This window comes from Microtus ochrogaster, chromosome 15 (genome assembly GCF_000317375.1).
Source record: "Microtus ochrogaster isolate Prairie Vole_2 chromosome 15, MicOch1.0, whole genome shotgun sequence".
Taxonomy (NCBI): Eukaryota; Metazoa; Chordata; class Mammalia; order Rodentia; family Cricetidae; genus Microtus; species Microtus ochrogaster.
This window is the reverse complement of record NC_022017.1, coordinates 44344819-44362273: the sequence shown is the minus strand read 5'-3', so window position 1 is coordinate 44362273 and position 17455 is coordinate 44344819. Positions and strand designations below refer to the sequence as shown.

At 34.8% G+C, this 17455-nt stretch overlaps 1 protein-coding gene across 1 annotated transcript in view; it reads right to left on the bottom strand.

Moving 5' to 3' along the window:
* Positions 1–1093: 1093 nt before the first annotated feature.
* LOC101989278 (solute carrier family 22 member 22-like) overlaps positions 1094–17455 on the bottom strand; it is a 20500-nt gene continuing 4138 nt past the window's right edge. Inside the window, exons 3-11 of the mRNA XM_005354599.2 lie at positions 16986–17140; positions 16313–16481; positions 15355–15478; positions 11811–11926; positions 7350–7564; positions 4916–5024; positions 4034–4237; positions 2233–2238; positions 1094–1299 (exon numbers count right to left, since the gene is read on the bottom strand). Coding sequence (XP_005354656.1) covers positions 1236–1299; positions 2233–2238; positions 4034–4237; positions 4916–5024; positions 7350–7564; positions 11811–11926; positions 15355–15478; positions 16313–16481; positions 16986–17140 — 1162 coding nt within the window. The 3' untranslated portion in view covers positions 1094–1235. The remainder of the gene's footprint in view (positions 1300–2232; positions 2239–4033; positions 4238–4915; positions 5025–7349; positions 7565–11810; positions 11927–15354; positions 15479–16312; positions 16482–16985; positions 17141–17455) is intronic.

The window sequence follows — 17455 nt, the reverse complement described above, 5'->3', positions numbered from 1 at the left end:
ACACATACACAGACACACACACACAGACACATACACACACACACACACACACACACACATATATATATATATATTTCACAATACCATTATTGAGATGATCTATTTAGTAAACAGTTTCTCTTTGAGCAACTATGACCATACTAACAAATGATTAGTATGCTCCCTCTCCAAACCTACATCAACTTCAGGGAGAAGATAACACTATTCTTACTATGGAGAACTTTTAGAAAATAAGAATTGGCTTATGAAATTGCTGAAGGAGAAAATCTGTCTTGAATGTTTTCAAGTGTCCTGAATTTGGAAAATTTATTCACTCTAATTCACTTTTGCTTCCCACATCCATGTTCATCATTTGTGCTTCATCCCATGTGGAAGTCGTGTAAGGAGATTATGAGGTGCCTGTGCTTCATGCGGACTATAAAGTGTAGCACATGAAACAATGGCCTGACCTAGAGGCCTCCAGAGTGTAAGATTTCTGAACCATTTAAAATCTTGTTTTTTTGTTCCTTCCAATCCAGATTTTATTAGAAAATTTGCATAGAGAATGCAAATATTTTCCATGTGCTTTTTGACATCTGACAATTAGCTGATATTGCCCCTCACCAGATGCTCTTAACTCACTTCTCACTACCAAAAACCTGGAAAGAAAGTCTGAGTGTATAATCCTAGTTATGATGTTGCTCAGTTCTAGCTAATATATGTTCATTTGGTGTTACAATTAGGATTACAAACATGGTAATCCTAAACTCATTATATATGGAACTGTCAATATGTGGGACTTTTTAAAAGAATTACTAAACATTTAAAAACCATAGTACTGCTTTTATGTTCTAAATGCTTATCAAGTTGTTCAACATAGTCTCTAACTTCCCTATTCTTACCATCAAACTTTTTCAAATCAAAACATACATATTTCAGGACAAGCACAGAAAGAGAATTGGTTGGTTTCTTGGAAAGTTTGTTCTCAATTTTCAATTTTAAAAAGAACTCATTTCATTTACTACTAAGACAAAGTATTTTTGTACAGATTTGTTTTAATTTTTTTACGAACAGAATCTTTACTCCAGTATTTAATAAAGCTTTAGGTATTGCATCTATATTATGGAGATTTGCTTTTGCAATAGGTTTATTTAATAAGTATATTTGTGGATATCCATCAGTGGATCCAGTCTCTGGAGTACAGAGCAGAATAAGGGGGGTTTATATTTATAAAAGCCCTGTGGGTCTGAGCTTCTTTAACACTCTGTCGTTTCCAAGAAGTCTTGCTCTTCTTTTTTACTGATGCTTTTGTTCATCAACCTGTTCCAGGAATCAAAGAAATAGAAAAGCATTAGATGAATGGACATTCAAGTGAGACAGAACTGTTAAAAAATTATATAAGTAAAATTTATTTGTATTTCACAAGTTATTACACCTCTCCACTTCCCTTAAATATTCATTCAGACTTCCCAACGTATCAGAAATGCATCGCTTTTCTTAAATAATACTGGCTTTATGAAAGAAGACATATGAAATGTGAAATGCTCATGTTCTTGATCTGAAAACTATAAAACTTGAAAGAGAATAGTGGACCTGTGGCATGTCAGCAGGTCTATGCCAGCATATGGACCTGTGGCATGGCAGCAGGTCTATACAGTCATTATGTCATCAGCTGGGACTTGTATATACAATGATGAGATGATGTATTATCTGGAAACAAATTATTCATGTGGAGATGACACATAAGGTGGTCTGTTTTAAGAAAGAAACATTTTTACTGATACCAAGTAGATACATACGTGAATATTGTCATAGTTAGCTTCAAGTTTTAATTTGAGAAGAAAGTATATTCTTTTCTGTTTGGATGGAATATTCTATAAATGTCTGTTAAGTCCATTTGAGTCATAATATCTGTTAGTTCTCTTATTTCTCTGATAATTTTTTGTCTGACTGACCTGTCCAGTGGTGAGAGGGGAAGAGTTGAAGACTCTCACCATTAGTGTATAGGCTTTAATGTATGATTTAAGCTTTAGAAGTGTTTCTTTTACATATAAGGGTGCCCTTGTATTTGGGGCATAGATGTTCAGTATTGAGATTTCCTCTTGATGGATTTTTCCTGTGACTAATGTGAAATGTCCTTCTTTATCTCTTTTGATTGATTTGAGTTTGAAGTATATTTTGTTAGATATTAGGAAAGCTACACCTGTTTGTTTCTTAGGTTCATTCCATTTGATTGGAATATTTTCTCCCAACCTTTTACTCTGAGACGATGTCTGTCTTTGAGGTTGAGATGTGTTTCTTGTAAGCAGAACTTCCTTTGGTTGGAGTTTTCATTCTAATATTTTTTGTAGGGCTGGGTTTGAGCCAGTAATACCACTTTTTGGTATATATCCAAATGATGCTCAATTGTACCACAAGGACATGTGCTCAACTATGTTCATAGCAGCATTGTTTGTCATAGCCAGAACCTGGAAACAACCTAAATACACCTCGACTGAAGAATGGATAAAGAAAATGTACTACCTTTACACAATAGGGCACTACACAGCAAATAATAATAATGACATCTTGAATTTTGCAGGAAAATGGATGGAGCTAGAAAACATCATTTTGAGTGAGGTAACCCAGGCACAGAAAGGCAATTATCACATGTACTCACTCATAAGCGGTTTTTAAACATAAAGCAAAGAAAACCAGTCTACAAATCAGAATCCCAGAGAACTCAGACAACAATGAGGACACTAAGAGAAACTTACATAGATCTAATCTACATGGGAAATAAAAAAAGACAAGATCTCCTGAGTAAATGGGGATCATGGGGACCTTGGGGGAAAGTTAAAGGGGAGGGGGAGAGAAAGGGAGGGGAGCAGAGAAAAGTGTAGAGCTCAATAAAAATCAATAAAAAAGTAAAATAAAAAGTTTTAATTTGACACAGCCAATGGTCTCCTGAGAAGGGAGTCTCAGCTGAGGCACTGCTCAGATCAGAATGGGCTGTGCATATGTCTCTGCAGGGAGGGCCGGTTTATTGGTTGTTGTAGGAAGGTCCAGTCCACTCTGGGAATGAAATCTTTCAATAATTTACTCAAGCTTGCTCATGATCAGGTTTTTCATATATATAATAATCGCAAAATCATTGTGAACCATAGCAGGTGTTTGTGGTGATTACATGGGAAAATACAAATGAAATTCTTCTAAAAGGTTGGGTAATTTTCCACGCTTATGAAATGGGAAACAGTCAAAGGAAGGTTTATCACAATCTTCACTGTTCACCAGGACAATGACTGATGTTTTAGGAAAAGACAGATTATTTCACAAAAAACATCCTCTGGTAATAATTACACGCATAACCTTATATCTATGACCATCATCATCAAAACACTGTGCTAAAAGCTTTAAGGGTTTAGAAATTATAAAAGCAATCATTTAAATTAAGGAAAAAACACGACTATTATCAATTACTATGTCACAGATATTTGGAAAATTTTAAATTTGATTATTCAACCATAATGTTTAATGCTTAATATATAACATTTAAGACCATCAGGAAAAACAGAAATAAAGCAATATTTGACTTCAAATAATTTGGGTTCCATATCTAGTTCTTTGACTAACACTGTCTGATTATGCATTTTCACATACGTATTTCTGATATTACATAATATATACAAATATCTGACTAGGTGGATGGCAAAAAGATATAAAAACATACCCAATTTTATAGAATATGATATAGAAATTATGCATTCCAAGTCACAGCTTATGTGAAATAATATACAAGTAAACGTTTTTTTCATTGGCAAACATATCAAGATGCTAGGGGATTTGTTATTTAAATGCATAAATGTATATACTAAAATTATTTTGTGAAAACAATCACAGTTGTGTGTCTTATATAAGTATTAATGTATAATAACATAATATTAACAAAATTAACCAAAATATTCTAGTCCTAACCTTATCAAATTAGCATATATAAGTCTACCATGTAATCCTAAACCATTTCAAAATTCCACACCCTACCTTCACACAAAATCACACCAGCATAAGAGCTCACCTTTTCTCCAAATCGTTGATAGTGTCCATAAGTGGAAGATTTAAAGTCTCCGGCAGAAAGTAGATGTTGATTGTTGCCAGTACGGGTATGATCCCACAGAGAATCAAAGGAAGGTGTACAAAATACTTTCTAGTAACAAGTGCTAGGGCAGACAATATTGCTGCTATTCGGGCAGCAGCATTATAAACACCAAGTAGAGTGGACCTTCAAAAATAGACCAGAAATGCAAAACCTGAATACACAAGCTTTGTCTTAATAGCATCATTTTCAGTATAGATATCCGAAATCACCCAAGGTCAATGTGGATTTTCCAAGCATCCAATGCTGTTAATGGTGTGTATATATCTACATATCACAATGCCTCCTAGAGTCCTAGAAAAAGCATTTTTATCATATGGACACAGCCATCCCTGGGCAGGTGGCCCTGAATGCTTTAAGAAAGCAGGCTGAGCAAGCCATGTGGAGCAAGTCAGTAAGCAACATGGTCTCTTCATCAGCTGCTGCCTTCAGGTTCCTTCACTGTTTGACGTCCTGTCCTGACTTCCTTTGATGATGAACAGTGATGTGAAAGCATGAACTAAATAAACATTTTCTTCCCCAAATTGCCATGGTGTAACTAAGGCACAGGTCATCCAAACTAAACCGCAGCATGCACTACAGAGTCAAACCACACCATAAATCAAATAGACCTAACATATCTATCTATAGACTATTCCAGCCCACAGAAATGAAATACATATTCTTCTCAGCACATTGGAGCATATTCCTTAAAGTAGATTAAATGCTGGAAATGCCTCTTAAAATGACACCTATTAACCCACTTAAATTTTCTAGAAGCTTCCAGCAGTATTCAGGGGGAACCTTGTCAGTTTCTTTTCTTACCTGAACACTGTCGGTGTGAGTTCATTGGAGTAGGCAATACTCAGACAAGAGAAAGCTGAAAAGGAGCCTTTTCCCAACAGGAAAAGAACAAGGCGCAGGACATACATCTCTGCAGACAGTGGTAAGGGAGAAAATGATGATTTTATTAATATTTATTGATCTCTGATTAAAAAAACTACACAGGTTTTCTAAAATATTAAACACTAAGATGTTATCTGGAATCAAGCACTGCCTTTTCTATTGAAAAGGCATTCTGATTATGGTTTCTGCTCCCTTAACTCCTCCTAGATCCTCTCTACCCCACCCACCCAAATCCACCCAGAAAGCATGAAAAAGCAATAAAATAAAAACAAACCTGAATATAGAAAAACAAACATATTAACAAAAGATTTGTATTTTTTTAAAGAAGTTTAATTATCATTCATCAAATGAGCTTGTCTCAACATAATTGATGTAGATGAAAATTCACTACCAATATCACATTCAATAATGAAATATGAAATCTTCCTCAAAACTACAGAACAAGGTATATGAACTCCAACAGACTGAAAATGGACTCTATACAATGACAACAAACAAGTACCTGACAGTATTAAGTCCAGAATATTAAAGAACTCCTAACACTACATAACAAGACTTCAGATAACATGGATGAAAAATGGGCAAAGACAGCAACAGAAATGAAAAAAAAAATAGAATACTCAGAAATGATTGTGGTAATAGTTATTCTGAGTGAATGAACTTCTGAGTGAATGTGTGTAACAGAAAAGATCAGGCCATTTCAAGGACCCCAGTCTCAGACTCATGACAAAATAGCAAAGCCTACCTCCCTGGAAAGTAAGACTCAGGGATAATCTCTAGCCCACACTCACGACTTCATGGAGCCACTGGCCATCTTGCCTTTGCCATCGTAATTGTGACTATCTCCCATTAAAGCCATCAGTGAAAATAAACTTCTCAGTTACTTCCTATCAGGGACTAGTAACAACCACACACCACAGAAAGAGCTGATGGACATCAAATACCCTCATTTTTCTTTCTAAGGAAACCTCCATTCGCCTGATTCTACCTGTCTCCAGTACAAACTAATCACAATTCATGGTTTCAGCTTTATGTGATTTAAATAAATACTCTGAAATGCCGTCATGAAATAGTGCCCAATTAGAAGCCTGACTTTCCTACTGGTGAGGAGCTTCAATAAAATATTTGCTAGACGAAGACAATGAAATACTTTGTAATCAAGTTCCTCCTCATCTCTTTCCCCCTCGTTGTTTACAGGTTATTAACACAATGACAGCAGTTTTCCAAACCACATGTCCTCCTTCTGCCTCCTAACGCATCCTTTTTTGTGCATTTGTTACCAAATAATACCCATTTGGGTTTAGAGGTTCGACATTCAATGGCACTAGAGAGATTCTTCAAACTACTTGTCTGTAGTTACTGTCCTTTCCACGTGATATCTTCATGCCAAGCACATACTGTTATTATAGGCCTTACAGTATTGACTGTTTGCATAACTGATAATGCATAATTATTTCCTAGTAATATCTTTTGTAGAACTCCAAAGTTTAAAGGATATCATAAGATTGGAATTCTTCTTATTAAGGAATTCACAGTCTTTAACATGTACAGACGTAAAAGTTGACTGTAGCGTTGGTTAGATGATGAAGAAGGTAAAGGGACCATCAAGCCTTAGGACCTGTTTTGGTCTCAGAAGCTTATGCAGTAGAAGGAAAGAATTAACTGCCGTTAGTTGTTATTTGACCTCCCCATGTGCACTATAGGGCATGTCATTTTCTGTATAGAAACTAATGGGCTCAGGCCCCCTATTGCACTTATTAGCCCAGTCCAAGAATTCACCATGAAACCCAATATAATTTTCTGTAGTCATTTTCCTTATCCTGAAATTTGACTAGAAATAAATCTCTTTAAAGAAAGTTATACATTTTAGCTTTAATTGGGGTGGTGGAAATATTACTTGTAACGATTGTATCTTTTCCACTGCTTCCATATAAATAAGCAAATAAATAAATGTTAAAATGTGAAAGCTCTTTTAGACTAAATAATGAGGGAGCTGGAAAGATAGCTCATTAGTTAGGAGAACCTACTGCTCCTGCAGAGGACCAGCATTCTTTCCCAGCGTTCACATCGCCCAGCTTATGAGAAACTTTCTATAACTCCATTTCTAGGTTATCCAATGTGTCTGTCCTCCCGGGATACTCACACTGGTGTGTCTATACATTCACACATAGAATGTACATACACATGTGCCTATGAGCACACACACAAGTATAATTATATAAAATAAATAGTTAACTTAAATATTCTAATGCTCTTCTAGGCAGCAGAGTATGAAATACATTCACTATTGGGAAAGCCATGTGTACCTGGATATATATTAATAATGAGATTCTAAAGACTGAGGAAGTCTCACCTTCAGGTATAAATATGGTGATGGCAATACAACTGCCAATTGTAAGGAGTGTAAAAGCAATTGAAGGACGGCGTCTTACGTTTCTTATTATAAAATATGCAATTAATTTGCTGGGTATGTCTGTCACTCCTAGGAGAATCAGGTTCAGGAATATGTTCTTTCCCAACATTTGAACATCCAACAAGATACTATAACCACTGAAAATTTCTGCAAAACTGGAAGAAAGCACAAAGAGACATTCAACCAATTGAGGCATGAAAATATTTTATTATGGTGTATGTGGAGGGCTCATTTGGAATTATTAGTTCCTTCAAAGATACAACTAAACTTAATATCCCACGTATGGGATGAAATGGAGTTTTATAATGTCACAGAAGTTACTTATGAAAAACACATGAAAATAAGATAATGATTAAAAATTATCAGTAAATTGAGTAGAGTTTATATAAGTAAATTTTTATCTAAAAACATTCTGAACTTAGCCCACTGCCTTGATAGACTCTACTTGTGAAGTGTTTTAGGATCCAAAGTGAAAACACATACATTCCTGAGAGATGCATAATTTCTTTAATATTGGTTTGAAGTTTAACATCTTTATAAGACTGCCTTATAATTTTGTTAGAATCAAAAATAACACATCATGTGCAGTGACATTTCATTCAGAAATGTGATGGCATTTCATTTGTATTTTAATAAGTAAAGCTTGTCTGAGGATCAGAAAAGTAAAACAGCCACACTGGCCAGCCTTACAGACCAGGCAGTGGTGACACACACCTTTAATCCCAGTAGCCACACTAGTTTGCCGTAAAAACCAGGTGGCAGTGGTGCACGCCCTTAGTCCCAGAACTAGAGAGACTTATAAAATGGGAGGAGACAGCTCTCAGTCTCAATCTTATTCTGAAGGCAGAATCACCATTTTCAAACTGAGGTTGAAGTGAGAACCAGTGGCTTGGCTGATTTGCTTTCCTGGTCTTCAGTTTGAACCCTAATATGTGGCTCTGTGTTTTTATTATTTGTGACTCGAACATAAAATAAGCCTTCTGAAATTTGAAAATTGTGATAATTTTTAATTTGAAATTATTATACTATATATACACATTATAATTACTACATATAATAATTAATTACATATAAAATATATCATCATTAGCTAGGCGGTGGTGGCACATGCCTTTAATCCCAGTGCTCGGGAAGCAGAGGTAGGAAGATCACTGTGAGTTTGAGGCCAGCCTAGTCTATAAGAGTTAGTTCCTAGATAGAATTCAAAGCTACAGAGAAACCCTGTCTTGAAGAAAAGAAAAAAATGTGTATATATATGCATATATATATATATATAATTAGTAGGACAAGATAAAATATATGAACAATGGATCTATGTATTACTGATGCTCTTAATAGATCACTTTAAATTTATATTTTAAATAATATAATTTTATGATGATAAGCTGCTTCAAAGATCAGCTTTCTAAATTCATTTTATATATAAGGTAAGAGACACAGATTTCTATTATCTCATTGTATATCACACAAACTTTTATTGACTTAGTGTTATTTTATGTCTATGGCTGTTTTTCCTATATGTATTTCTGTGTGTGCAGAGGTCAGGAGAGGATATGTTGTATTCTCTAATACTGGAGTTACCGACAATAGTTAGTTGCCATATGGGTACTGGGAAATGAATGCCGGTCCTTTGAAAAGTTAAAAAGTATTCCAAACCCCTCACTGGTGTCTTATTTTATGTAAATAATTGAAAAAGAACTAGAACCATGAGTGTTAACTCTGAAACGAAGGAATAAAGATAGTTTAAAAATCTGTACATCACTACAAGAAACACACCTCAACCTCAAAGACAAGCATAAACACCTCAGGGTAAAGTGTTGGGAAAAATTTCCAATCACATGAAACTAAGAAACAGCTGGTGTAGCTGTTCTAATATCTAACAAAATGGATATCTAACTAAAATCAATCAAAAGAGAAAAAGAAGGTCATTTCATAATAGGCACAGGAAATCTCAATGCTGAATACCTATGCCCCAAATACACGGGCACCCACATATGTAAAAGAAACACTTCTAAAGCTTAAATCACACATTAAACTGCACACACTAATAGTGGGAGACTTCAACACTCCACTCACACCACTGAACAGGTCTGTCAGACAAAACATTAAAATCAAAATAAGGGAACTAACAGATGTTATGACTCAAACAACTTATACGACATCTATAGAGCATTCCATTCAAACATAAAAGAATATACCTTCTTCTCAGCACCCCATGAAACCTTCTCAAAAATTGACCTCATACTAGTAACAAAACAAACCTCAACAGATAAAAAGAAAAGGAATAACCCCATGTATCTTATCAGATCATGATTGCTTAAAATTAGAATTCAACAGCAACACTAATATCAGAAAGCCCACAACACATGGAAATTAAACAATGCTCACCTGAAGCATCAATGGGTCAAAGAAGAAATAAAGGGAGAAATTAAGGCTGTCCAAAAATTCAATGAAAATGACCACAAAACATACCCAAATTTATGGGACACAATGAAAGCAGTGTTAAGAAGAAAATTCATAGCATTAAATACCTACATAAAGAAGCTGGAAAAATCCCACACTAGTGAATTAACAGAACATTTGAAAACTTTAGAACAAAAAAAAACTCACCCAGGAGAATGAGACTGCAGTAAATATCTAATTGAGAGATGAAATCAACAAAATAAAAACTAAGAAAAATACAAAAAAAATCACTGAGACAAAAAGTTGGTTCTTTGAGAAAATCAACAAAATAGACAAGCATTATCCAAACTAATCAAAAGGCAGAAATGAAAAGGGGGACATAGCAACAGACATGGAGGAAATCCAGAGAAATTGAAAAACTTAAAGAAAGAGTATTTTGTGTAGGGCTGGGTTTGACCCAGTAATGCCACTTTTGGACATATGTCCAAAGGATGCTCAATTGTGCTACAAGGACATGTGCTCAACTTTGTTTATAGCAGTGTTATTTGTCATACCCAGAACCTGGAAACAACCTAAATGCCCTTCGACCAAAAAAATTGATAAGGAAAATGTGGTACATTTACATAATGGAGTACTACAGCGCAGAAAAAATATTGACATCTTTAAATTTGCAGGCAAATGGATGGGTCTAGAAAACATCATTTTGAGTGAGGTAACCCAAACCCAGAAAAGACAATTATCATATGTAGTCACTCATAAGTGGTTTTTAAACATAAAGCAAAGAAAACCAGTCAGATCACAATGCCAGAGAACCTAGACAACAATGAGAACCCCAAGAGAGATACATGTGGATCTCATCTTCATGGGATGTAGAAAAAGACATGATCTCCTGAACAAATTGAGACAGTTCAATGAGGGAGGATAGAAAGAGAGGGGAGCAGAGAAAAATATGAAGCTCAATAAAATCAATAAAAATAAGAGTCTGTGCAGCAGTCGAATCATTTAATATGTGTTTTTTCAAGAGGCTAAAAATTAAGATTGTCTCTTCGTTTTCCTACTGTTTGGGAGATGGTAATTTCCTTTAAAAAAGTATAAAGTGATGCTATATTTAACTTGTCTTTGATTTTCTTACATTACATTTCAGTTTTTACTCTATGTCATATCCTGCTCAACCAGATTTTTTAAAAGTGTTTGCTACATACAAACACTGAAGAATCGGGTCTCTGGAGAGTTCTTCAGATGCCTGTCCATCTATCTATGAAATAACTCCAGTGAGATGTATGAAACTGTTTTTAGTGATCGTTTACTGTATAGAAAAGCCTAGGCTCAAAATCCATGTCTTGCAGCTCTTGTTCCAGTGGAAGAGTTTGACATGCAGTATGTGTATGTTTAAGAAACTTAGCCTTGAGCAAAACTTGAAGCCAAATGTGTGTGGATTTGTTTCCAATGTTATGCCTTTAGGTTTACTGCATTGAGATATGAATAAAACTGATCAGTTTAACAAAAGATACATTTGTCTTCCTTATTATTTAGTAAATCTTAGTTCAGGTCTAAATAGCCTTTTTATTTTTTATTTTTTTTATTATTTTTTTTTTTTTTTTGGTTTTTGAGACAGGGTTTCTCTGTGGCTTTGGAGCCTGTCCTGGCACTAGCTCTGTAGACCAGGCTGGTCTCGAACTCACAGAGATCCACCTGCCTCTGCCTCCCGAGTGCTGGGATTAAAGGCGTGCACCACCATCACCCGGCTCTAAATAGCCTTTTTAATTTCATGTTTATCTTTCTCCAGCTCCTGTAAATTGCAATCATCAAATGAAGCATTTCAAAGTAATATGACCCATATAAGTTGCTTTTATTCTTCCTTTCATGTATTTGTATTTTGCATTCTAGTGTCTTGAATAAAAGGAGAGATGTTTGTTTAGCCCATATGTTCTCCCAAGGTTTAGGATGATGATGAACCAGTTGACTGTGTGCTAGAAGAGGAAAGAGTAAACTACTTACATTATAATGGAATTACAAATCAGTATTTTACGCATCGTGGGGTTAATAATGATGTCCTTTATTCTGAAATGTTTGCTGGTTGAATTCTGATTTTCCTTAAGTTTAGATTGTATAGTCTTCAAAAAAATAAAAGGTCAAGTCAAAATATTTACATCAAACAAAAGTTTGAAACAAATCTTCACGAATTATATTCCACTCCTGTATGTTGATATAAATCACCAATCATTACCTTACAAAGCCAAAGTGGCCTAGATTATACTCAGACCATCTAAAAAAAAAAGGCATAGGGTAAAATTCATGCCACCAATCCTGATGACTTAAGTTCAATCCCAGCACCCACAGTTCTAGTCCAAAGCTGATTCCCACAAGTTGTCCTCTGACCTCTATGTGTTTTTCGTGGCAAGTGTGTGCCCCAAAACATGTACACAAAATAAGCAATAAGTACAATAAGAATTTTAAAGCAAATAAATAAAAAATAAAGAGAAATAAATTTCAAAATGTTTAGATGAACAAATATATATTATACACTATGAAACTATTCCCTAATAAAAATTATAGAAATAACTTGCTAATAATTCATAGGTTTCTTATTGGTGCAGTCTGATCAGAAACAGTTGCAACTAGTTAGGCAGTGCTCAAACTAAATGACAGTTATCAAAAACTCCCTAAGAATCTCCAACTGTACTAATTATAAATGATTAATTAATAGCTGTTTCATAGTGAATCAAAGTCTTGTATCTAGTTAATTACTAGAAAAATTCCAGTTAATTTTTATTGCATCATTTCAGACTTGTATATAACTTATACTGTTATCAATTTTATGTGAAATTAATTTTTCAGTAAAATTATACATTAACTATTAACCATAGGACTCAATATTTTAAAAGATTTTATCTAGTTTTTTATTATATTTTTATTAATTTGGGGAATTTCATACTATATATTTTTTAACTAATTGTTTCTACAGCTTAAATTGAAAAAAAATATAGAATGATCAAGAATGGAGATACTTATATCTAGCCACTTATTTATGATGCCTGTAATTACAGACATCAAAAACACAAATCCTCAACACATTTTATTTTATCATTTTTCTTCAATGTGTACATATTACATTATATCCAGAACTTGTCAGCTAGGCTTATTCAACTTATTTTCTTTTTTCTTAAGTAAGTGCAATGACTGTAATTAGCCTGGCAATCCTGTGGTTCCCTCAAGACAATCAGAACATGTTCAACGTATATAAATATTAGTTCACTAAAGAAATGGAGTGTGGTGGATTATATTTTTTAAATTATAATAACATCTTATCTTCCATTCCCTCCTACACATCCCATGTACCTCCTTTATCTCTCCCAAATCCATGGCCTCTTTTACATTTTGCATTTGTTACACATATAGAAATATTATCTATTTATTTATTTATTTATTTATTCATGTATATATAAATACCACCATCTCAATCCATATAAGACTATCTGTGTGTATACGACCTCAGGGCTGGTCATTTGGTACTGGAAATGACTGGTAATGGAGCAGAGGAATCTTCCCTCATGGAAAGCATTTCTCCATGGTGCATTTTAAAAATAAAATCCAAAACAATGTTCTTTTGGATCATTTTTTTTTCATTTAGAAAAGGGTGATAATGTACACAGACTGTAATTTAATGTTAGGTTTTAAATCAAGTTACTAAGTCTGTGCGCGTGCGCGCGCGCACACACACACACACACACACACACTTTCCTTCCATGACCAGTGTGATGAATACATTGTGGACTTCTGAAATACCTGAACATATTGCTCTACACAATTCTTTTCACCCTCTCAACATAATCTTAAGATAATGCTGAAAAATCACAAATGTCAGGAATATTGTTTTAAAAGGAAACCTATACATTTATGTTCACTACTGATAAATTTATAATAACTAGAAAATGGAAGCAACCAAAATGTCTTTCAACAGATGAATGGACAATAAAACTGCAGAATATACAAACTAATTTAGCAGAAAAGAAAAATGAAACTGTCAACTTTATATGTAAAATGGATCAAATTAGAAAATATTATACTGTCCATATTAAATTGACAGACATCTTCTGTCTTCTCTGTCGTTACTAGCTCCAAATCTTCAGATTTGGGATGACAGTGCACACACAAAGATAAACAGATGGTCTAACAAAGATTCTAGTACCAAGCCCATGAAATACCGTTTCACGTTAGTGCAGTTTAAGAGACTTCCAATACAATACAGGCTACAGATGTTGCCTTTCTTCTCTCCTAAACATTGAAGGTAAGTCCCTATTGCTACAGACACCATGAGCTTTGTACACAGGACTTAGTGGATGTGAACTGGATCTAACCTTAATACCTCCCTGAGGTCTGGTTGGCATAGTACTGGAGGGTGCTGTGCAAGTTGCCAAAAGAAAGAAACAATCAATAGTCTTACCCAGATGAGTATGAATCACAACAATGGCCAGCATCACAAAATATCACTAATGGCATTTATCTTGGTGGTAACCAACAGATTTCTAATTGAATTGAATTTAAGTCCCCACCAGTGCCTCGTTCTGGAAACTTAGCCAGATACCTAGACCTAGACAGTCAACGATCTTAGAGGAGAGACTTCTACCATTATTTAACTAAACCAGAGTCAATTGCAAACTGCATTCTAAACATTTGCCCTTATACCTTTAAGTATAGTTCTCATCCCTGATCCAACAAAATTCTCACTGCAACAGACCATAACCATTACAGAAAACCACAACTCATCAAGATACAAAGATCATAAAGTTCCTAGCCACTTTTGATGCATCTACTGTACAACTCCTAACAATTTTGACTCGGGAATCATCAAGGAAGGGGAGAAGAGATAGTAAGAGCCAGAAGATCAAGAAGTCTGCTGTGATATGCATCTCATGAAAATAGAAGGGGGGGGGGGCATTACCCATGATACCTGAACAATATGGCTACCTAAATAAGACCAGGACTTATAGAGTTATTGGAAAGTCTTTCACAGCCCCCCACACCAAGACAAAGAGCTATAGGCAACTAAGAAATTCTGAAAGAGGTAGAAATAATTGTCTCCAGGGAATGGTTTTCCTAATTGATCATACAATACTTATAATTATCCTTGAAATCAAATACATGTAAGTAACAGTAAACAGACTGAGAAGATTATATTGATTTATTTAGGTGCAAATATATAGCAACTACTGATGTACAGAATGAGGCTCACTTTTTTACATCTGTATATATAGTATATGTGACCATGGAGAAAGTGGGCCAGTATCTTGAAGGCTATTGGCTGAAGGAGTTCCCACAAGAGATGGGACTATCATCAGAGGAGTTAGAGGGAAGAAACTGAATGGGAAAATGATATATTTTAATTAAAAAAATTAAAAAGAGTAGCCATAATAATCTTTTTAATATGAATCTTGCCCAAATTCTTCTAGCTCTTGGGTATGTTTATTTATAATTTCACTGTGGTTATTATTAGTTGGTGGCAGTGAGAAATTTAAAGATAATTATAACAGGTTTCTAGTACCTCAGTAGTTAGGTTATGTGCAATGTCTTTTTTTCCATTGATGAAGGCAATTTTCTTTAGGGTCTTTATTGCTTGTTCTGTTTTCCCTGTGGTCATTAGCCACCGGACTGATTCTGGCCCCCAGCTGTTTAAAAGATGAATAGAAAGGCAGGTCATATTAAGGTCCAAAGACATTCCTCTTTTATTCAGGAAAAGAATAATTTTATAGCTATGCTCCCTCCTATCAATAGAGAACATTCCAAGATTTAACCAAGCTTCAATTTCTGCATGAATCCCATTGCCATACCCTGATGCTAAGCTTCTGAATATTTTTTTTGCAGCTAGGAAAACAACAAAACTTTTATTCTTACAGAAGGAGTAAAGATTCCATTATTTAAATTCTAAATGTTTCATAGCACTCTAATTCAAAAAAGTCCTGCGACTTCAGCATGGGACTCTAAATTGAGATTCACAACTTTTAAATACAAAAATGCACCTATTCCAAATTAAAAATACTACTACATTCTTAAACTGTTTATTTAAAATAACAACTTATGTTTTATCCCAGAGAACACTAAGCTTAGAAGATTATCTGAGTAGTTGAGTTTAGAAAAAAAGAGACTGTTTTAATTTCCTAAAGATGGATTTAAAAGTATCTATTTTCAAACTTCTCTGTCCTTGACTGCCATGTAGGTAGATTTTCCCATGGTTCAATCTCAACATTCAAGTGCATAACAAAAGGATAGATAAATGAAATTTTGAGCCACCATCCACTTAGTTTTATAAATTGACTGAAGGAATTATCCTAATATTGATTTTTTCTAAGACTTCTAAATTTATTTCTCTACATATAGCACTTTAAAATGGCACAGAGTAAATGTTTAATTGGCCAAATACTCCGCAGTAGACATAACAACATCATCATACATTACAATCATTGGAATTTAATTGTTTAGTATGTATATCAAAGTGCACATACCAGAAAACAATGAAAAATATGAAGTGGGGCAAGGCATAAGCAAGTTGCAGCATATGCCAGTCTGAAAGCAAGTAAGCAAGTCCCCCAAGGCAGGACTGGCCAATGCTGAAGGACAGTCCACTGAGTACTATGATTTTGCTGTGCCACTGAGTTGTGGTTTCTTCTAAAACTAAAAGAAAAAAAAAGAGTTCTGTATTAGTGTACATTTTACTGGTTTGTTTATCAGCATAGCCAATAAAATCTTGAGGAGGAAAGGGTTTCTTTCATCTTAGAGATTGTAGACCATCATGAAGGGAAGTAAGGATATGAAGGGAATTTGGAGGCAGGAACTGAAGCAGAGGCCATGGAGCAAGACTGCTTCCTGGCTTGCTCTCCATGGTTTGCTCAGTCTGTTTTCCTGAATAACGCAGGGCTACCTACTCCATGGTGGTAGGACCACTCAAAATAGGCCAGGCCCTTCTAGCCTATTAATTGACCACTAATTAAGAAAATGTCCGTCATACTTGCCTGCAGTCTATTCCAATAGAATCATTTCATCTGAGGCTCCCTTTTCCCATGTGACTCTAGCTGTGTCCAGTTGGCAAAACTAATCAGCACACTATCCAGCACCATTTAAGAAAGATGACTTCAAGAGCAAAATGTAATGTATATGTACAGATCAAGGCAAACTTACCAAGGATAGTATAGTTGTTTAAAATATTACTTATGGAGGCAGACAACAGGAATCTCAAAGCACAGTAAAGGAAGAAACTTGGGGCAAAGGCACAGCAGGTGCCCAAAATCCCATAGGCTAAGCAAGAATACACCAGCAATGGTTTCCTTCCAAACCTATGGTAATAGTAGTTAAAGTAGTGAAAAATGTAACAACTGATTAGTTACATATTATTAGCATATCCCCAGAGAATCCTCATTACTCTTAGACCCTTATTTCCTGAGATCCTTTACCAACACCACAAAGCAATTAAAGTCATCTATCTTTAGATAAATGTTAATGTATGGTCACTACCTTTATGTAGCTAATAAAGCACATTTCTCTATTTCTGAGTGAGCCAACACACTGAATATATTTTAAGTTCTTTAAACAATTTTATTTGTGTGTGTATGTGTGTGTGTGTGTGTGTGTGTGTGTGTGAGAGAGAGAGA